The sequence below is a fragment of the Lemur catta genome, chromosome 8 (genome assembly GCF_020740605.2).
Source record: "Lemur catta isolate mLemCat1 chromosome 8, mLemCat1.pri, whole genome shotgun sequence".
NCBI lineage: Eukaryota > Metazoa > Chordata > Mammalia > Primates > Lemuridae > Lemur > Lemur catta.
The window spans coordinates 56,257,269-56,280,289 of record NC_059135.1 but is presented as its reverse complement, the minus strand read 5'-3'; the positions used below and the strand labels follow the sequence as shown (position 1 = coordinate 56,280,289).

General features: G+C 37.9%; 1 protein-coding gene across 1 annotated transcript in view; it reads right to left on the bottom strand.

Moving 5' to 3' along the window:
* LRP2 (LDL receptor related protein 2) overlaps positions 1-23,021 on the bottom strand; it is a 195,954-nt gene that overhangs the window by 92,805 nt on the left and 80,128 nt on the right. The window contains exons 16-30 of the mRNA XM_045558741.1: positions 22,165-22,368; positions 16,531-16,723; positions 14,845-14,970; positions 13,861-13,991; positions 10,837-10,974; positions 10,179-10,460; positions 8,755-8,997; positions 7,421-7,540; positions 7,200-7,316; positions 6,476-6,853; positions 5,053-5,301; positions 3,684-3,895; positions 2,703-2,887; positions 1,917-2,145; positions 460-637 (exon numbers count right to left, since the gene is read on the bottom strand). Coding sequence (XP_045414697.1) covers positions 460-637; positions 1,917-2,145; positions 2,703-2,887; positions 3,684-3,895; positions 5,053-5,301; positions 6,476-6,853; positions 7,200-7,316; positions 7,421-7,540; positions 8,755-8,997; positions 10,179-10,460; positions 10,837-10,974; positions 13,861-13,991; positions 14,845-14,970; positions 16,531-16,723; positions 22,165-22,368 — 2,985 coding nt within the window. The remainder of the gene's footprint in view (positions 1-459; positions 638-1,916; positions 2,146-2,702; positions 2,888-3,683; positions 3,896-5,052; positions 5,302-6,475; positions 6,854-7,199; positions 7,317-7,420; positions 7,541-8,754; positions 8,998-10,178; positions 10,461-10,836; positions 10,975-13,860; positions 13,992-14,844; positions 14,971-16,530; positions 16,724-22,164; positions 22,369-23,021) is intronic.

Sequence of the window (23,021 nt, the reverse complement as noted above, 5' to 3'; positions counted from 1 at the left end):
ACTAAGGCCAAATCTTTACATCACCACACCACACACTTTAGGATGGCTCAGGGGGCCCATAGCAGAGCACCTACAGGGTAATGGTGCATAATAAATGAGTCCTAAAAATAAGCTGTTTTAAACCACAGAGTGGTAGCAATAGGAGCATCTAAGGTACTATCTGGTCTATACTATATTTGTCAACTGAGGAAATTGAGACTCAGAAAAGTCAGAGGCAGTGGCCAACTGCTGAAGAAAATGACAAAATGCAGATGTGCTATTGTTACATCCAAGGTTTGCTTTCCATGGTAAATAAAAGTAATGGCAATGTTAGGACTGGGGAAAGGCTGGAGTAGGGCAGTAAGGGGAAAAGGAAAATTTATTCCCAAACAAACGAATTTGCAATAGTGTGCACTTAGCATTCCCAGAATAAATGTTTCCAAGCTATTCCCAGGCAGGAAATATCTCTGTATCACTTACAACTTGGCTGTTTCGAAGGATGAACCGCAACAATCCCAAGGGGCCGGTAGACATTGTACATTACAACTGACTGGTTGCCCCCATGCCACTTGTTGGCTTGCATAACCTTTTGAGTAGTACCGTGAGTCCAGTACACGAAATCCTCGAAGAGAGTTAGGGCATAGGAATGCCGCAGAACCTGCGAGGCAGAATGCAACACTGAGCCCTCACCCGGAAATAGAAGCCAAGGTGGACCCAGTCAAAGAGGATGTCTGCTTGAGAAGATGATTTCCTTTAGCATGTCATTATTTAATAAAAACACAGGGAAGTCACTGTGTAAGAAAGTGGCAAAAATTTTCCCATTGTCCTATATCCCATGATTGCACTCAAAGTACTTTCACATACACCTGTCATTTACTCTTCATGTTTACCCTGGTAATTGGGCATCCATTTTACAAACGAAAAACTGCAGCACAGAAAGTAAGGTGCCGTATCTGCATCACCTATTAGTCAGAGGTTAGATGCAACTAGAGAACTTAGTTAGAGGTTCCTCATCCCGCCAAGCCCCAGCTCACACCCCATTCCAACCGCTCCTTGTCCAAGGCTGTTCCAACCCTTTTGTTCTGCCACTCTCTGATTCACACCAATCTGTTACAGTTTAGGTGCTTATTTCCTGAAGGTAGGGAGGCCCTCCCAGGGTCTCTTCAAGTCCCAGGAACTATAAACAATGTCAATTTTAAATCAAAGTCAACAACAGCTCTTCGGTAAAATGCACATTTTCTGCATTTTCCCATTTAACTTGTGAACATAAATTCAACAGAACTTACTGAATAAAAAAAATTAAATGTATATTTTGCTTAATGCAATCTTTAAAGGTACAGAAGCAACAGAATCACATCTACAGCTCAACCAAATCACACAACCTATAATATTAATCCTTCCTGGACATGACACAATCTGACCAGGAACTGGAATAAAAATATTTATTTTTCTATTAGTAATAGAGGATAGGTGGCCCCTCACTGTTGTTGGTATTTCCTAGATTGACCTGATAATGTCTATGACACAAAAATTAATTTCTTAGCTCTCTTGATACTCATCTACTTTCTACCTATCCACTACTGTAGTTTTCGTTTTCTTTTTTTTTTTTATTTCTTGAGACATAGTCTCACTCTGTTGCCTGGGCTAGAGTGCTGCGGCATCAGCCTAGCTCACAGCAACCTCAAACTCCTGGGCTCAAGCGATCCTTCTGCCTCAGCCTCCCAAGTAGCTGGGACTACAGGCATGCGCCACCATGCCCAGCTAATTTTTTCTATATATTTTTAGTTGTCCAGCTAATTTCTTTCTATTTTCAGTAGAGACAGGGTCTCGCTCTTGCTCAGGCTGGTCTCAACTCCTGACCTCGAGCAATCCTCCTGCCTTGGCATCCCAGAGTGCTAGGAGTAGTTTTCATTTGGTTGTCCTCACTACCAACTTACCAAATTACTGGCCATCACCTGCCTCCGATGGTGTCCATTATAATCACAAAAGTCTATGTAATCAAGATGGGCATCCATGAAGTAGAGCAGTCTGTTGGGGTAGTCAATAGTCAAGCCACTGGGCCAGTAGATCTTGTCATGGACAATGACAGTTCGTGAAGTGCCATCCATGCTGGCTCGCTCAATATGAGGGTGTTGGCCCCAGTCAGACCAGAACAATACATGTTCACTGTGAAAAGAAAGGAATTACCAATTGCAGGGGACATATTTCAATATGAAAAATGCTGTCACTTTAAATAATACAACATCCTGTTTATGATCTGCTTAAAATAAATCATCCCCAATTCAGAATATCCACATAGACTTTATTATTTCTTCTGAGTGTCACAAAGTAAAATTGTAATCATAATGCAATCACAAGCTATCTGGATGTTTTTAGAATGTTCATAAAACATGCAGTACATTATGACACTCAAATTTCTCAATGCCAATTCATATTTGTGTACAACCGACAAATAGTTGATCAAGAAAAATCCTTCTGTCCTTGTTTGTCTAAGCTGTCATGTTTTAGATAAGGGAATCAATTTATTCTTCATTAGAGATTCACCATAAATTTCACTGGTATGTAATACTTTACAGTAGCTAGAATCCAGCATCACATTCAACATAACTTGCCCAATTTACCAGCCTGCAGAAAAGAATCTAAGTTATAGAATCTAAGCAAATTCCCACATTATAACCATGCCAAGACAACATAATTTTAAAAATTAAAAAAAAAAGTCTTACTTCATTCTGGGATCTAATGCTAGTCCCCTTGGATTTGTTATGTTTTTACTAATCAGCACAGTCCTGTGGCTCCCATCAATTTTAGAGACTTCAATTGTTTCCAGGGCATAGTCTGTCCAGTAAAGATTACGACCTACCCAATCTACTGCAAGAGTTTCAGTCAGGACAACACTACTGTCAAATACCTAAAGACAAAAGTGAATAAAGGGTGAATTCTAAAGAGAATAAATGAAAGCAAACATGGAAATTATATGAAAATCTAGAGTAAGCTATTGAACTTGTCTGATAATTAATTATAGGGATTAGGAAATTTTGTCTTCCCATGTAGCTAGCATACAGTAGCATTTTCTGGGAAAAGTAAACAAGATTTTGTAGCATTGAATATTCTAAGATAACTCTATTGTTGGATTAGTGTGTGGTTTCATTTTGGTTTCAAAAGTTTTTGCAATTAAACAAAAACTCTATCCAGTCATTAAGCTGGCAATCTTATGTAACTTTATAGTGTGTTTGCATGCCAAGAAAACTATCTTTATTGATTAAGCATCAACAATTACAAAATAAAGTTGTAAGAAGCAGAGGAAACATAACTAGCAGGGGTCCAGAAACTGAAACTTGAGAGATGGATTTAGAACTATAACTAAATTAAAGGTAAGAAAAGCAACGCCTTCACTCTTCTGCATTTTCTTCTGCTCGCATCCACTAGAAAAAACTGCAAAAGGGACCTCAGAGACATTGTGAAGTCTCTGCATCAAATGACCGGCAATTCAGAATCATGAATCTGCCTTCAGAGGCCACTCTTCTCTAAAACACCTATAAACTAGGAGTGATGAACATCCAGGCCTCTTGGACATAACGTGGTCCAGAAGAAGATACGAGAACTACCCAGGATGAGACAGGGCCCTCTCTCACTGGTGAATAACAGCAAATAGACCCAAGACAGGGGAACTACTCAGGATCAAAGGTCAGCAGAAATGTACTTACTACTCTTCTGTCCGTTCCATTTTGAAATGCACTCCAGGTTTTACGCTGATTCGCGTCAGACCAAAAGATACGACCACTAACTGAATCAAAATCCACTGCTATAATGTGAGAACCATCCTGGACCAATGGATAGATGTTGTGGACATGGGAGGTAATATTGTCGGCAACAATTTTGTTCTGACTTGCCACAAGTAACAGCAGACTTTCAGATCCTGTCCAAGAACAAAATGCAAAAATGTCAATGATTCTGGGAGAAAACACAATTAAAGCATTTCTGAAATATTCAGAGGGGGCAGGGTTCGGGGGAAGCCCCATAAGAATGATTGTAATCACTTCGTTCTTAACCCTAATAGGTAGCTGATTTTCATGAGTATTTAAAATAGACTTCCTTTCTTGAATTATACTTCAATACGTGTCTAAATGCCAGTTTGTAGTGAACTATACTTATATTCTTCCTTTCACTATGTTTTTATGCTTTGCATATCTTCCTTACTACACTGTAGGCTTCTTGACAGCAGTTTTCCCTGAGGCACTCGACTGTGTCACAGAGTTCTAATTATCTCCCAATATTCCCTCTCCTTATTTTCTTTTCAGTAATAAAGCATGCCACATTTTAGCTTGGCACATGGCCCACCAGCTAGAGACACTTCTCTGCCTCCATTAAAGCTTGGTGTGACCACATGACTAAGTTCTGACCAGTAGGATGTGAGTAGAAATTAAATTCCAGGTCACATTCTTAAAAGGAAGCTTCTTGCCGTCCACTTTCTATTTCCCTTTCCTACTTTCTGAGAGAAAGCAAAGACCAGAGTAACAGTGATGGATCCCTTGATGGAAGCCACGTGAGAAGGGTAACAGACCAGCTCTATCCCCTGGACTAACATCCAGACTCCTACTTATAAAAAAAAAAAAAAAAAAAAAAACTTGCTATTTTGTTTTAGCCTCCTTTATTTGGTTACTTTGAAAGCAGCCAAAGCAATATCCTAATACATAATATAATCACTTTCATATAGTAGAAATTGAATTCATTAAGCATTATGTAAAGATGATTAAATATAATATAGAAATCATTTTTAAATAATATATAATGAAAACCATTTTGATATTATTTTAAATAACAAAAATATCATCTTCTACCTATACATATTTTAACCTCTATTCTCTGAAATACACCAACCTCTTAATATATATTACCTCATTTCATCTTCACAAGAAATTGAGGATTAAGGAGGTTGCATAACCTGTCCAGGATTCAAATCGATCTGACTCCTAATAAACATTGTCAAATGCCTACATGGGACATTTGATCTTAAGCTCTGGTGTGTGCTGTTAAACTGGCTGGGGTTAGTTCACTTTCAAGTTCATTAATTACCTGTAACTTTGCAAGTCCTCCCGTCACTTTCTAACATGTACTCCTTATCACATGAGCATCGGAAAGAACCTCTCATATTGTAACAGTGCTGGCTACAAGAGCCCGGAATATTACATTCATCTATGTCTTCACAGGTCTTAGAATCATTGGCAAGTACGTATCCCAATGGACATACACATTTAGCCCCAAAGGGCTCTTGAACACACTGATGAGTACAACCACCATTGAAATGTGAACAGCTGTCCTCATCTAGAAAAAAGAAAGGGAATAGTGAAAAGAAAAAGTCAAGAACCTTTGCTTCTTTGATGCACTCTGATGTAATGTTTATCATGTAGACTTGTGCCACCTTCAGTGTGATGCCCAGACAAGAGCTAAGAGCAGCATTCACTTGGATGAGTTCCACAGGCTGTTCAGTGCCTGTTCTGACTGGCCTGAGGATTTACCATCCTTCATATCCATTAGACTTGGACCACCTTCTTCACTACAACCCGCTAGTATAACTCCATTTAGTGCAATGAGGAAACCTTGATGAAATATTGTTGACATTAAGAAACAAAATTTTCATTGATAAAGCATGCTTCTCACTTGCTTACTCTGAAATTCTTGAAAGATGTGACAAACATCTAAGAGAAAAGGCTAGAAGATCTATGAAACTGAATAAATGGAAGGGGAAAGGTAATTAGAACATTAAAGGGCACAGATCCACTAACATACCGTCATGCCTTACTTTCAGAGCCAAAATAGCAATGCCTGATGCCACCCAAAGACAGTTCACACAGCTGGGGAGGAAAATACCCTATTTCCATGCGTACCCTAACTTATTTATAAGAGTCATCATACAGAACATGCACTACAAGGGGAAGTAAATCAAAATAGTTAGGACATTTTCAGAACAAACATAACACATATGAAATCGTAAGAATCTAAAATACTTCACAATCATACCTGGCTGGGGTTCATCTGAGAGTGAGCATTGATTAAAGAGGAAAGAAAGAAAGGACAGTAATTAGGATTACATGCCAATCACAGCATTTTAATCACAGCAAACACAAATCCCTAGACTTCATTTGTTTTGTGGCAAGTTCAGATTGAAATTAGAAAATATTAAAGTTAGAAAAATTAATGAGCACATTACCAACAAAACCAAATTTAATCTGACAATCTAATGGCCTCATTTTTCTAAACAATGACATAAAAAGAAGTAAAAAAAACACATAATCAAGTGCAAAGGATTTAATGAGAAGTATTATCCAGTGGTGATTTATTTGAGTTCAATTATGGTTATCCCTACACAGATTTGAACGCATAGAGGAACTGAAATTCCTTCCTAAAAAGCTATACAGTGACTGTGACAATGTTTATACACACGAGGCTACTGCTCAAAATGAGTTTATAGCCATTAAACTACGGTCAGGAAACTTACTGCAAAGTGGGGACTCATCTGTCCCATTGGGGCAGTCAAAGACGTTGTTACACACTGCACTCAGATTCACACAGATGTTATGGCCGGGACACTGCCACTGCCAACTGAGACAGTGAAAGGCCTCAGTAGGGCAGTCCTTCTCATCACTCCTATCCCCGCAGTCATTGTCCTCATCACAGAGCCACTCCTTGTAGATGCAGTTTCCATTGTCACAGAGGAAATGAGTTGAAGGGCAGGTCTTGGGGACACAGCCATTGTGCTCATCAGACCCGGAGGGGCAGTCTGAAATCCTATCACACTCCCAGGTGTTTGGGATGCATGAACCATCTTCTTGGCACTGAAATTCATCAGAGTGGCACATCCCAGGAGGTCTGGTTGCTAGAATAAAAGCATGGGAAAAATGAGCTTGTGAGTGCAATTAAGAATTCCTTTTAGAGCCTAAAGTCAGAGGAAATGACTTCGGATCAATAGTAGGTTTATAATAATGACTATGACAAAATTAATATTGAAGGCTAAAATAATATAGGTTCTTCTCCTATATTGTGGTACATAGAAATATTTCTATGTGGCTAACTAGTAGACAATACCCAATTTGAGAATATTTTGTAATTCAGGCTGTCCTTCCCCCAGTTTGTCTGAGTTAGAGAAAATTTGCGCTGATATCAAGACTGGTAAAAATGACAGGGCTCCTTTGTCTGAAACATGCTGGGGATGTGGTACTTACGACAGCCTGCCTCATCAGAGTTGTCACTGCAGTCAAAAACACCATCACAGCGATTTATGTAGCGAATACATTTATGCCCATTCGCACACTTGAATTGAGAAGCAGTGCAGTTTAATACTAAGAATGAAACAGAAAAGCATCAGAAATTAGCTCAGGGAAAAAATGACTAGACATTGAGATTTTTCTAAACATCATGAATAAAAACAAAGCAATGTACTTACCACAACCAACCTCATCGGATCCATCAGCACAGTCCTTATCCCCATCACAGACAAGAGATAAGTGAATACATCGATGGTCAGGGCAAGTAAACTGACTAGGTTGGCATGTCTCTGTCCATTCTAATGTCATCCAAAAACAAAACCAAACAAGTTTATTTCCTGTTCAATGTGTACCAGAGCCAAACAGAAAAAGGCTAAGTAGCTACATAAGTTATCTCAGTTGTACATGTGTTCAAAATTCTTTTAAAACAACCACATCGTCAAAGTCAGCCCAGCAAGAAAACAAACCTAGGATAGTTTTTCGAATCAGGAATAAAAAGATTACAGGGCAGAGTCAGAAACTGTGATTATACCTTGAAAAATAGACTACATTTAGAAAGTGAGGATCATGTGTTTTGACTGGGACTGACTACATCTCATGAATACTATGAAGTCCATGACTCTAGACCAAAACCAAGCAGGCGGCACGACCCACATGCCTAGGAGAAACCGCATGTAGACAGATAACAAAGACTGGATTTAATCCAAACTGTATACAGAACAATTCTAAAAACCAGGGTCCTACCTTGCTGTTAAGACCACAACCTTGGACTCAGAAGTGCTGTCTGCCCCATCCGCAACATGAAGTTATATTAAATAAAGACTACAGCATTGGAGTCAGAAGTGCTGGCTGCCCCATCCGCAACACGAAGTTACATTAGAGGCTTATAGAATGTGAAAAATAGAAGGGATCTTGGAAGGAATCTTCGAGATCATCTATCCCAGAAGGAAGTAACTTGCCTAGTCATGCAACTAGGGCTAGAACTTAGTCCAAGGAACTTTGTTCCACCTTAAACTATTATTGAATATTGAATACATGAAAATAAACAACCACCTAAAGGAAATCAGAACTGGTAGCAAGATGAAAAGCAGGTCGGTAAGATTAATGGAAATTTTAGTTTTCTGTGCCTCTTTATTCTGTCACCTTTTTGCCTGCATCAAATGAAAAGAAAAACCAATAGCCAAGTGACTGGATGTTTGTATATTTTTAAAAAAATTGTTTTAAGTATCTGAATAGATTGCTGAGGGATTTTTGGTTTTTCAGTTTCTATCTGGATGGTTGGCATCAGAGACAGTTCTTGTTTTGCTTCCATAGAACTCCATATTTGCAGGAGGGCTCTAAGAGCCCCATGTGCAGGCACATGTCTATTGACACAGAGACTGACAGGTGGAATAGAAGGGCCTAAAATGCAATGAAAATTGAGTGAGCCTTAGAAGAAAGATTATATGGCCATTTGGTTGTTCAGATCTATTTACTAGGCTGATCAAACAAGAGACACCAGTTCAAAACTTACGGCAGTTCTTCTCGTCAGATCCATCCCCACAATCATTGTCTGTGTCGCAGAGCCAGTCCCTTGGGATACACTCGTTATTATCACAGGTGTAGTAGGACTCAGGGCAGGAAAACGGTTCTTCTGTGGGGCAGTTCTGCTCATCACTGCCATCCACACAGTCGTTGCGCTTGTCACAGCGCCAGTGTTGAGGGATGCACCCTCCTCCATGGCCACAGGAGAACGCCGAAGGTGAACAGGTATGATCTACAACAGCAACAAACTAGTCATGAAGCCATTTGTTTTTACAGCCTTTTTAAGCCTTGGAAAGGCCCAATTCTTTTCTTTTTTCAGTGGGAGCATTACACAAAATAAGGAGAAATGTGCATCAAGTGATGCCATCATCTTCATCAACATCATCATTATTGCCTGACATTTATTTAGCATTGATCGTATATCAGGCACTTTTCTAAATCCTCACAAGAACACTAATGAAGTACATATAATTATCTATATTTTACAGATAAGGAAATTGAGGCTCTGAGAGATTGAACAATCTGCCTAAGATTCAAGCTGTAACTGGAGTGATTCTAAATCTCACCTTTAACTTCTAAGCTGTATTTCCCTCCAATCACAATTTCAAGTCCAGACTACAGAAAATTTGAAAATGTGTCATATTAAAAACACAAATAGATAAAATATTCAGGTAAAAATATGTGTTCTTAGAAACAAGAAGAAAATATATAAAAAGTTGGAAATTTTAGAAATTTCAGAAAAATGTACAAGTGGGCCTTTCATCTTTCAAATCTGTTATTCTTCTTTCTCTATAAAAAGACATGTATGATCACTATTAATCTCACCTTGATAGAGATTTCTGAGATTTCAACTGTCCTCTACCTTTATTTTTTTAAATATTAATGTAATACTTTTGCCTTCTGCAACAGCATTTAGTAGGCCTCAAACTTTATAGACCTGATTACCATGAAAAGAAGAATGTAAAGGTTAAGACTATCATTTCACCCTTAATTTATTTTACTCCAAAATGCGGAAAAAAATGAATCTAACACAGGAGATTTTCAAAGGCTATGACTGCAAGTACCTATTCTGTGATACTATTTTCTCAGATACTAAAGACTATGTCCAATTTATTTTGATTCGACTTTTTAAGGAGCTTGCCAACACATAATGACTGCATTGTTCCAAACATCCAATGTTAAAAAGATACTTTGTTGAAGATAGTCTACATCGATGCTAGAAACCATCTGTACCATTATGAACGGAATTTATTGCTTAGCTTCCTAAAAGCCTTTGGAGTACCTGTTAAGAATCTAAAATTCTAAAAGATATTTTTTCTATAAGAATAATCCAAGCTTTTATTTATTCTTTTAAAAGACCACCAATAGAACTCTATCCATTCCAGAAAATATCTCCAGTGCATAGCTACTTACTAAGTGTGTTACACTGAAGCTCATCACTGTTATCATGACAGTCATCGTATCCATCACAGCGGTAGTAACTGGGGACGCATCTGCCATTGTTACAAGAGAAGGAAAATGAGCCACACCCCTCCGTGGGTGGCTCATTGGTTGCGTCCCCCTCGCATGTCAAGTGATTAGAAGCCAGCCTCATTCCATAGGGGCACCCACACACTCGCTGGAAATTCGGCACCGGGAAGCAGAAGTGGCTGCAGTCACCATTGGGATGGGTGGGTTGATTGCAGGAGTTAGAGCCTGCAAAAGCAAAGCACCAAGGTAGTAAATTATGTACCTTCCCACGAGGTTGATCACAGGTTTGATTTGTGAAGAAAGACAAATGGAAAAAAACATTTTTCAGACCCAATACTAAAAAGTAGCTTCCTCTTAGAAATCAACCTGCCAAACATAACATTCCATTTAGATACAGTCGTAAAATGTGTTTTTCCCTGACAACGCTTTTAGGGTTAGCGGTGTTGAACAGAGATTTAGAGTCTTACACTATTATTACATTACGTGGGAAAAAGAATATAAGACTACCAGAAGCTATAACAAATAAGTACTTAAAGAGAAGAAGAGCCACTATATCAAATAAATACATCCATATAAAAAAAAACTTGGTAATCCCACTCACCAATCTGGATGTTGACATCGTATGATTTCACATGCAGTGGATGAGTGATGCCACTTCGGATAACTGTGACATCTCCACCATCTGCTTTCCTGACTTGAACAATAGCATCCAGTCTCCAATCAGTAAAAAATACATGCTCTAAGAAGAAACAAGGGTGATGAGTATTTTCAGTTGCAACTCATTTATAAATAAATCACTTGGGAAAATGCAATAGGTTTGTGGTGCTTTTTGCAAATGTGAGAATCTTATCCCATAGATATCTCCAATATGTTTCTATAACCATTTTCCATAACATGATACTCTCTAGAAATGCTCTTTGGAAGCCCATATTTTAATAATACCAGCGTTCAAGTTCAGGCAAGCATATATGGAGTTTCACAGTGGCATTTAGTAACAATTAGGTTTAGTCTTCCATAGGTAGTAATAAAAATAAGAATCTTAGGATTCTTCTATAGAGTATGAGATGAGACCTCGTAAGTCTGAGCTCTTATCTCAACTGAAGAATTAACCTGTTGAGTGCTCTCAGGCAAATACTTAACTGTTTGAAGGAAATAGACTAAATCATCTCCAAGATCCCTTCCAGGAAAAACATTCCATATCCTACATCTTAATGAGAACACAAATTTTTTTAATACTCAACTTTAATGAGAAGTTATTGAGAAGGAAAATTATATGTCTAGTCCAAAAAGGAACTTTCAGTATATGATTGGGGATCAATAAAAAATGTCAACACTAGTGTACATACACCTACAACCACACTAATGTTCATGCTTCTCAAAATGGTAAGAGAGAGGCAATGTAAGATTTAAAACAGCAAAAATTTAATCATGTCCACTTTACACTAATGACTGAAACAGGGAAGTAATGGATTTTCTCTTTAACAATAGTTTAACTAACTAGAAATCACAATTAGTCCGAAAATGCTTAAGATGTCACAAATTTTATCATTAGACTGGTTGTCCTTATCTGTGGTCTAATCAATGACTACTCAATAATTGGACTCACTATATCTTATCTCTACAGACTGGCAATCTCAGTTCCACTACTCATGAAGGTCTCTTAATATACTTAAATAGATAAGGACTTCAGTAAAAGTTTCTGTCCTATGTGTTACACACAGATCTAGCCCTTCAGTAAAAAGGTGCATAATTTCTATGGTGTTGCACAATAAAAGAACTTTCCACAAGAAATTCACAATGAAAGGCAGAGTTGAAAGAAACTTACTATTACAATCATTATTATTGTTATCATTATTATTATTATTATTATTATTATTATTATTATTATTGTTAGGGGAATGCTGTGTTGCTCTCAGGGATATGCATTCAATTTTTTTTTCATACTGATGAAACCAAAGCGTACTGAAACTGCATTTTTGTTCAATCCCAAAACATTCCAGCACAGAGTACAGAAAATTTAACATTCTTATAATGTTTCTTGTTTGTTTGTTTGTTTGTTTGAGACAGAGTCTCACTTTGTTGCCCGGGCTAGAGTGAGTGCTGTAGCATCAGCCTAGCTCACAGCAACCTCAAACTCCTGGGCTTAAGTGATCCTACTGCCTCAGCCTCCCGAGTAGCTGGGACTACAGGCATGCACCACCATGCCCAGCTAATTTTTTGTATATATATATTTTGGTTGGCCAGATAATTTTTATTTCTATTTTTAGTAGAGACGGGGTCTCGCTCAGGCTGGTCTCGATCTCCTGACCTCGAGCGATCCACCCGCCTCGGCCTCCCAGAAGGCTAGGATTACAGGCGTGAGCCACCGCGCCCGGCCCTTATAATGTTTCTATGTGACAGCAAATAGCATGTGTCTGACATCATTAGTGAAAAGGGAGTAAATGCGTGGGAGAGGGAAGAGTATTTATAATTAACTCATCAAAAATCTCAGAAGAGCATTTTAAAAACATTTTTAAATACCACACACTCCTCCACAGATAAACAGATAGCAGGATGGAATATGCAGTATTCTTACTAACTATTCATTCCACACTCGATGTGTATGAGAACATCTTTGATTTATACTCAATGTCTAGCTTTTTTTTAAAGTACTATGCTAATAATCAAAGTAGGAGGTTTCAACCAGGGACACAACTAGCATAGACATAGGTCCTTTGGTAGCCCTATACAAAAAGTGATCCCTCTAACTGGACTAATTATGGTTTACCAAGCAAAACAGTCTCTCCTCACCCTCTTGTCCTGGCACTTTTATGTAGCATACAAGCTACCCAACCATTCACAGAGACCCCATTTCCAAGCCTAAACAAACCACTTGTTTCATGGTGCCAGGCTACATTCTTATTCCCAGCAACTCAAACTCACAGTGGTATGCCTATACTTAAAGGGAAAGCAAACACTGGCTGTGATCATGTGACTGCAGCTTCCCAGAATTCCACGTTTCCCAGCAATCTTTACTAGTAGCATGAAATTATTTAGAAAGGTTGTTGAAAAAACAATTATGTCTTGCTGTTCTTCATAAGCCATAACCTAACACTTTCTGTATAACAAAGATGGTGACAGTAATCCAATATTTTAACTAAAAGGCTTCAATGGTCATTAGTGAATATATACTTGATTAATATGCATAACCATTTTTATACAAGGTTTCTGATGGGATTCTTGGGCACACCAGAGAACAATAAAATGATACAATAGTTACTATAAACAGCTCTTGCTATTTTATTCTTGAAAATGAAGGCAATAATTTACTATTTCTTCATGTGATACGTATATAACTGAGTACTCGGGATGTTGAATTGTGTATGTGTAATCTACAAAGTGCTAGACCCATGTAAATTTTCAATAGTATTATCTAAATGTGTTCAAAAGAAAAACAACACTCTAAAAGTGAAATACTCCATCAACCAACACAATGTTTTGTCTATATATAACAGCACCATTTTAATATTTTTTATTTTAAAGTGACTAGCTTTTCTGAAATTGTGAGAATGCCAAATGAGGATGTTTACTATTGCAACTTGCAAAGTATAAAAACAACACATATTGTTATTGCTTCAAAACATACCTTTAAAGACCGTAAGTCCAAATGGATGTGTCATCTGCGGTATGTGGCCCAGTCTTTTTCTATCTAAACCATCAAAGTTGCTGTGCTCAATTCTATCAAAAAAGGCATCTATCCAGTACAATCGTGAAGCACTAAAACAATAAAACAGTTATCTGTTATCCACAAATTCGCACAGCATCTTTTACACTGAAGGCATTCAAAAACTGTAGGCTCAGTTGACACATTTAATTTAAAAAGTTTTTTTTTAACTTAACATATATTCATTACAAATTTAACAGCTTTATGCCCCCCCAGAAAGATACAGCTACTTTCATGATGTGGCTTTCAATTGTCTTTGCAAACTTGAAATGTTGCTGTATCTGAGTTAGGAATTTTATTTATCTCCTTGTGAAATCAACAAATTAAGAAAAATATTGGTAGTAATTTATGTTTAAAAGATTAAATACATTTCTTCTCTTTTTCTCTCCCATAAATTATTTTGCCATTATCATATTTATAAGCTTATTTACCCTATTCCTTTTCCTATATTCCTAGATAAATCACCAAGTTCTTGAGAACTATATCTTATACTGTAAAAATTCTCCCAAAGTACACATAAGCAACTGTGTATTTGTTGATTGACTCCACAGATTGACTATACTCAAGACATACAGCCTGCCTTTCATCAAATCTGTGCGGTACTTCTAATGGGGTTTGGGACCCACCTCCTTCAGCTTGACTTAACCCTGTCATTCTGCTTCCTCTAGTAATTTCTTCAGAGTATTCATAAATGCATTAGCTTTCATCCCAGCAGTAGCTGGCCAACTATATTTGTGTTCTTTGTATAAAAATAACATTCAACATCCTTCTCCCATCAATAGTTAATGATTAAAAAATTTCTGAGGGCAAGCATACCAGTTTCCTTCCTCCATCATATAACCCAACCTGTCCTATGTGTGTTCCACAGTAAGAGGGAACTCAGGAATACAGATGGTTCCTGCTTACCCCCAGTCGATGGCCAAGCCATTGGGCCATCCAAGAGTAGTGTTTACTATAGGCAAAAGATGAGATCCATCACTCCATGCTCTCATAATTTTAGCAGGACGGAACCAATCAGTGAAGAATATATACCTAGAAAAAGAGGTAATAAATCAAGGATGTTAGCTTTAAGACAAATGACATGACGTAGAGAGATTTAGCACAAACACAGATTCTCTAGAGAGTGCAATTAATTTCATTTTTTGTGTTTGCTATTGAGCTTAGCAAAATTAGTATACATATAACTGATCTAATTCTCAGTTAAAAGTTCCGTTATCAACATGCAACCAAAGTCACAAATACAAATGGCATTAAAATGGGCATCCAGAGCAGAGAACCACTGTCCTAGACTTTAGGACCTAAAACCATTTTCACCCAATAGATTATTTAGAAAGACACAATTCAGGTTACATATTAAATATTCCATGTTGTTGAAATCAAATAATAAACCATGAGCAAGAAAACAGATTTTAATCTCTCTCTTTCTCTCTGGATTAAACAATATCTTCCCAAGATATTTTTTTACATTCTGAGGAGTGAGAAAAAGCTAAGAATCAAAATTAATCTTTTCCAAAATGTAACTTTCTGAAATGTAATTACATCACTTCAAATGAATGAGTCATTAGGAAAGGAATTTAACAGCTTTTTGAAACCAAACGCCAAAGATTTGGGTTAAGATAAATTCATTAGAAAATCAACTGTTTAACTCTCTATAGGGCAACAGAATTTCTTATCAATAATGTCATCAGTTTTAAAATATGTTTTTTTAATTCATGTTACAAAGAGCAGACACTCTAGAGGCTTAAAAAGACTGTGTCAGGCACACAGGCATTAGAGTCAGGCCTGCATTTGAATACTGACTGTTTCTTAATAGTTTTGGGCCCATCCACAGTTACTTCACCTCACGGAGACTCAGATTCATTATCTCGAAAATGGGTATTATACATACCTCCTTCACAAACTAGTTTTGGGAGTAGATGAGATTATATATGTAAAGTGCTCACTATGTGCTCTGAGTGAATCGGGCTTCAGTGAATTACTAGCCATCTTTTTAGTTATTCCATTCAAATACAATCTCATAGCTCAGATTTGTTCTAAACAAGCATGTTAGCTATTAAACATATTTAAATACAAAATGTAAGAACCAAAAAAGAATACTATGAACTGTGTCATCTTTTCTTATCTGGCCCCACCAATTATAGAATGGTAGGACAGGAAACTTTTTGGTCTGAAAAACTTTTTTCTCTGAAAAGTACTGAATGATTAAGCAAGTTTTGCTAAACTTTCTATCAATACATTAAAGCAGGGAAAGAATTTGAGTCCTTCCCTGCTAAATCTGTATCATATTGTTTGGTTCTCTAAAATTGTGGAGAAACACACACACACAGACACACATACACACATCAGTGAAGACTAGGAAAATCAAAACTTAGAAGAAAGTCTTTTTTTATTATTATTTTTTTTATCCCTCTCCCCTAGAATAAAGTTTTTTGAAAAAGATAAAGTGATTACTCAAGTTTATCATAAAGGGATAAAATCTACGGTGATTTCAAGTTATACAGTTCAATCTTATATCTGCTGAACTCATCACTTTTCAGTGACTGTAAAAGACAAAAACATTTCAAGTTCTTAGGAAAACATGAACACACTTACCCAGCAAGAGGATGAACGACGACTGATCGTGGGTTATTTAAATACCGAACTATTGTGCGTCTCCATTTATCCCCTAGCTTCATGACACTGACAGTCCTGAACTGAGAGTCTGCCCAATAGAGATTCCTTGAAATCCAGTCGAAGGCCAAGCTTTCAACAGTTTGCACCCTGTTAGCTACCAGAGTTTCTCTTCCTATAAGTTAATATAGGGACATGGTTTCAACTAAGCATTTTTATATGACATACATTTTCCTACTACTGTATATTTAAAGTTTGTAGCTGAGTTAAGAGCATATTTCAGCAATATGTGGAAATCTTTTTTAAAAAATTGTGAACTGCTGAGCAACAGCATGAGATAAACCTAGAATCTATCCATTCCCCAAACTTTGAATTTCAAAGAATAGATATAATGCTGATAACTAGGACCAGGAGTGGTATGGCCCAGATTTACTCCCTTGTTCAACCTTCCAGAAGAAGATTTCTCATTGCGGAACATCTGAAGAGGAGATACCCGAGTTCACCTACTACTACCCAGAGACGGCTCTGATAAGCTGACACTGCCAGGTACGACCGGAGGGCAACCCTGAGGTATCACTGCCCAACCCTCTCATCAACAGCCACAAAGTTGCCAAGTTTGGAAAAAACCAGCAAAGATACCAGAAAGGAAATCAGAACTGGGTACAGGAGAAGATCAGTCTCCTCTTTTTGAAATTCTTATGTCTTTCTCCTCTTTTTTTCTTTTTTTCATTAAAAGAAAATCTGAATCAAAATAAACAATCACACCTCTCTTACAGTTGGAAAAAAATTCTAGTGCTTTTTCCATTCATTTATTCAGAAAATTGTGAAAAGAGCCTTTGGAAGACAAGCAGAAACAAAAAGAGTAGCAGCAAAAACTCAAGGAGCTAAAAGCCAAGGCCATGCAGAAGGGCCTCCTGGCCACAAGTGAAATTAAGAAATCTGGCAGAAAGTAAGCTGTTCCTCGTACCTGAGGCGATGGTGGCCCTGGATCTCTATTTAAACATCTATATTACCTGCCATGACGTCTTTTGCCACCTATAGCTAAACTGAAGTATTGTCTTGGAGCCTATTGTACATTTAAGAATAAGCTTCTGTTGAAAAAAAAAAAAGTCATACAGTGGCTCATCATCTCTTTAGTTGTCTTCACTCAGCCATTCCTACCTTAGCTGTGAATTAAAGTAAAACTAGCACAGACAGAAAAAGAAGAAAAAAGGGAAAAAAGAAAATTGTGAAAAGAACGTCCTCTATGTACTAGACAATCTACTACATATTTAGAAAACATAATATTTCTAATAGTATTAATAAGTATAGCTTATATTAAATGAGCACTTACTATGAGCCAGAAACTGGACCAAGTACTTTACATGGATTCATCCATCCTCACAGTCACTCAATGGAGTAGGCATTATTATTGTCCCTATTTTACAGATGAGGGAACTGAGTCAAAGAAAAGTAAAGCATCTAGGAAGAAGTGTGGACACTGCCCTCAATGTAATTTATATAATGAGGTAGTGAGAGAGGAGGAGGCCATTAGGCCAAGTGACAAAAGTGAAAGAGTGATGAGTGCTAGGATGGAGGTTGCATGAATGGTATGACAGCGTAGACTCCCTGTGCCACACATGGCAAAGTGGAGGTGAGAGGTGGACAGGGAGACAGACTGAGAACTGCACATGTTCTGGAAGCATGGCTGGAGGTTAATGAGTCAATGAAAGAAGACAAATCAGAGAGAGTAGTTCACAGTGACCACCAGGTGACAGGGGCACCAAGGAAGGGGTGAGTGGTCACGCTTTTCCCTTAAGGCATGTTAGAAATGGGATGGAGGTGCCCACGTAGACATACAGAAGGAGGAGAGAATCAATGTTGGACACCAGAGTGACAGTTATTTATAGGACAGGCGAAGGAAAAAAGACTTCCAGGGAGTACTAGAAAACATGGTCAAGAAACAGAAAGAAATCCAGCAATGTGCTGTCATGGAAGAAGATATTTTTGAGAAGAAGATGACCAAAGTGCCAAAGACAAGGCCTGAAAAGCATTATTTAGCTCAGCAACAAAGAGACTGGAGGTGACTGGGATGGGAGGGTGTCAGTGAGGTGGCAGGTGGATTGCAAAGAGGTGAAGAATCAGCAAGAAGCACAGGAGAGGGGACAGGAAAGTGCAGATCAATCTTTCAAGGAGCTTGTCCACTAAAGGAAGGAGAGAGAGGTTGTCACTAGAGAGGAACACGAGTGGAGGGTGGGTTGCATTTTTTTTAAGATGGGAGAGACTTTAGCACACCTGATGACAGGGAAAAGTCAGCACAAGAAGAGAAGTTGGAAAAGAAAAGGGATAATTGATGGAAAACGATTCCCTACGGCTTTGTTCATAATCTTGTCTTTAATTTGATTGCTGACAACTCATTTTCTGCATATACTGTGTACTCATTTGAGAAACGGAACAATGTAATGCCTCCCTCACCACAGCATGGCGAGTTTAACCACTGACTATAAGAATGTTTTAAAAGGTAACTTGCTTAGCATGTGGACTTGAAATTCATCAAGAAGATGACGAGAATTGCGATCCACAGAACAGATCAGAGCTGACCTGTGGCAGCACCTACAGGAGACTTAGCCTGTGTGCAGCTGAGAAACCAAATACTGCCTCTTGCTGAGAACTAAGCTTTACTGGACTTCTCCAAGCTCCGTGGACCTAATTCTCCTCAAAAAAGATAAATTCTGGTTCAATAGCAGATTGACCCACCACACATGTTTATCTCCTCTTCCTCCCAACCTCTACTTACATGATAGTAAAAGAAGAGCAGATGAGCAATTTCCACAAAGGCGTAAGGGACTGGAGGAGTGGTAACTCTCTAACGGGGGTGGGGAGAACACCGCAAACGAAGCACCAGCAGAGGGGAGACACACACCCACACACGCAGCAGCCTCAGCACGTTCACGCCCAGAGGCAGCTGGTTCTGAGAAAGGCCGGGGTGAGGGACTGAGGGGCTTAGTTAAAAGTCAGAATAAAGAGCAAACCCCCAGGTCATTCCCAGATCCTGAGCATCATGTCACTCCCCTCTGTCTATCTCCTCTAAGGGACCAGAGATGATCTTCTCTGGAGGAACTGAAGCAGAAAGGCTGTGGGCTCAGGGCACAGTGCATAACCGAGAACTGAGATGGACACAGGACTGTGTAGAGGGGGGTCGCATGACCACTGAACAGAAGAGCCCTCAGCTCCTTTGCATTGGCCCCGCTCTCAGAACATAGACAGCCAGCTCCCCGCATCTTGCCCCCTACCTGAAGAAGGAGAATGGAGGCATCTGCTAAGCAGAAATTGAATCTCCAGAAACGACTCACTGGCACCGGGCAGCTCTCCAACAACAAAGCCGCCAACCACCTCAAGGGCTGCAGCTGATGAGGCCCACCCACCGTACAGACCTTCCAGTCAGGTTTTTGTAGCCTCACCCTCAGTACCAAGCAAGGGTCACAAACATTTGGAGAAAGCTTCCATCACAAAAGAGAAAGTTGAAAATAAACCAAAAGGAAAAAGGAATTGAAAGAAAACAGACACAAAGTTTTTTTTAATGTAATTAATATCTTCAGAGAAATAAGGTATTGAATTTATGAAATAAGAATAGGTTATTATGAAAAAAGGAATAATTAGAGAACAAAAAGCTCTTCAAAATTGAAAATAATGTAAACTGAATTAAAAATTGAATAGAAAGGCTGAAAACTAAAGCGCAAAATAATCTCACAGAAAGTAGAACAAAATGGTAAAGATTAAAACTAGAGGATGCCATGAGTTGTCATGAATTTTAAAAAATTTTTATTTAGAAAAGATAAGAAAAAATAGGTGATTCATCTAACATTTAACTTTAAGAATTACAGAAACAGAGAATAGGCAAAAAAAAACCGAGGCATGAAAATTTCCCAGAATAGGACATAAATCTCAAGATTAAAGGGATAACAAAAAAATCCTAAAAGTATCTAGAGGAAAATGAAAACAAAACAGCAATAATAGCAACCCAAAAAAGCTCATACACATAGAAATGGTACTCAGAATGACACTGGATGCTAGAACTCGCTGGAGCAATGTTTTCAAATTTGAGGTAAATTAATTCTGCAATTTAAAACTTTATACCCAGCCAAACAGTCAAGATGGAGAACAAAACAAAATACTTTCAGACATTCAAAGACTCAAAATATATACCACCCTACTTACCCTTCTTAGGAAGCTATTAATATTATATGATGTGTTTCAGCAAATGAAGAAATAAATCTAGAAAGAGAAATAAACGGCCTGCCACAGGCAGGAGATGCAGCACAGGAAGGTGGCAAAGGGAAGTCTGAAGACAAGACTTGTGCACTGAGTCCAGAGAGAAACAAGTCCCAATTAGAACAGGTGACAGAGGTCTTGGAAGGGGAAAAATTATAGGTCATTTGCTGCCTTTAAGTAGGCATTTGATAGATTTGTTGGAGCATTTGGGGAAAGTATATCGTATTTATATAGAAAAGTAACTAAATGAATATGAGGCAATTGTTAATTCCAGAAAAAAAATCAAAAATTGTCAAGAAATGTCGTATAGAATACTACTTGGCTAAGCAGTGACCAATATTTATATTTATATTATATTAATAATATAAACACCTAGTATTAATTTAATCAAAAATTGCAATCTAGCTTTTTAGGGAGAATAGGGAGAGGGAAGGAGGAGTTGGGGGAGAGGAAGGAACATAAGAGAACAAAATGCTCATCTATAATAAGGAAGTAAACGTCTAAAATGATAACTTAAGAAATAGTATAAACGAAGCATTTAGAAATGTGGAGACAAACAATAGAAGAAACAACTAAGAGAATGGTAAGCAGTGAGCTCCGGAGAGCAGGTCTGTGTTGGGGGAGACCAAAGGGAAGTAATATGGTTTTTTATTGATAGCAGCTATAATGATAGCTAACATTTACTGAATAGTTACTATTTTCCAGGCATTATTCTAGGTGCTTTACCTGTACTAGCCTAAAATTCCCTCAATGACCTATGAGCTATGTATTAATATTACCTGGATTATTATTCCCATTTTACAGATTAGGAAATTGAGGCATAAAGAAATTAGATAACTTGCCCAAGGTTACACAGCTAGATATTGTAGTAAGCCAGGATTGAAAACCAGGCAATCTAGCTCCTAAGCAGGCCCTCTTGGTTGCTATGTTATATTGCCTACCAATTTCATTATTATTCCAAGCCCATCAGTGGCATTTAGGCAGTTCAGCATCCCGAAGGAGAGGTCATCCCATGGAATCAATCTGGCTGCTTGAGTGTGCAGAACAGCTTCTACTCAATTAATCTATTAATGGCTTCCATACACTTCACATTCCTTTTATGTTAATATTTGTCATCATTAAAATAATCCTGATTTATAACTTATTTAGAAGATAAAGAAAAGTTTGTTTTAACTTACTTCATAAAAAAAGCAATAGGTTACTTTTCCCAATCTAAAAGTATTTAGGAAGCTTAGTAAAGACTGCTTAAGAAGTGGATATAAAGTTTTACTGAGGAAATTGTTAGTATTATTATTGAAAATAGGTAAAACAAGCCCCCCACACACACACACACAGTCTCTCTCTCTCTTTCCCTCTCTCTCTTACCTGTGCCGTCAATCTTCTGTTTAAAAATCATGTGTTTTGATATATCTGAATAAAAGATAGTGCTATTCTGGGCATCAAAATCAATCCCAACAAAGTTAGAAGGACTCCCGGTCACTGGAACCATGACATCTTCCTGAGTAGACAAGGTGAATGGGATCCCACGAATAGCCGATTGGGATGAAAAGATCAGGAAGCTCCGAATAGCTGTAGGAAGATGGACACAGCACAGTCAGCTACAGCATGGTTCTTGTCCTCCCCACAAACTCCAGAGAAATCACTTAGACATCCATAAAGCAAACTTTACAACTGTGAAATATAATTCTGAAACATAAAAAATAAATGAGTGGAAAACATAGTTGGACATAATGGAGGGGAGGAAAAAGATAAGTAATTATAAGGGTGACACAGTATTAGAATCTTCTTCCTACAAATTTATCTCTAACATTTATAGAAAAAAATGATGTCCCTGTGCTTAATTTCTAAAATAGTATTAACTAAACTCCACTGCAATTCCATCAAAATTCTCAACTTAGATTAACTTTTGTATAAAGATCTACACCAAGAATCCTATGGCAGTTTTTGAGGTATCAAGAGCAGGAAGAGGAGAAGAATTAACAGCAACCAGAAATAGAAAGAGATAAAGGAGTGAAAGAAGGGAAGGGAGGGGAGGAATGAATGTCAGGAAATCAAAAAGATAGAGGAGGGATGCCCAAGACAAAGGTAAAAATTGCAGGAAATAATTTAAAAGCAAAATTGTTTGACTATGTACTCTTGCTATAATAGTTATAAGTACATGGTTATTCTTCAAATGAGCCTGATTTTTCTGAATCTGAGATTACCTAACAAAGTAAAAAAAT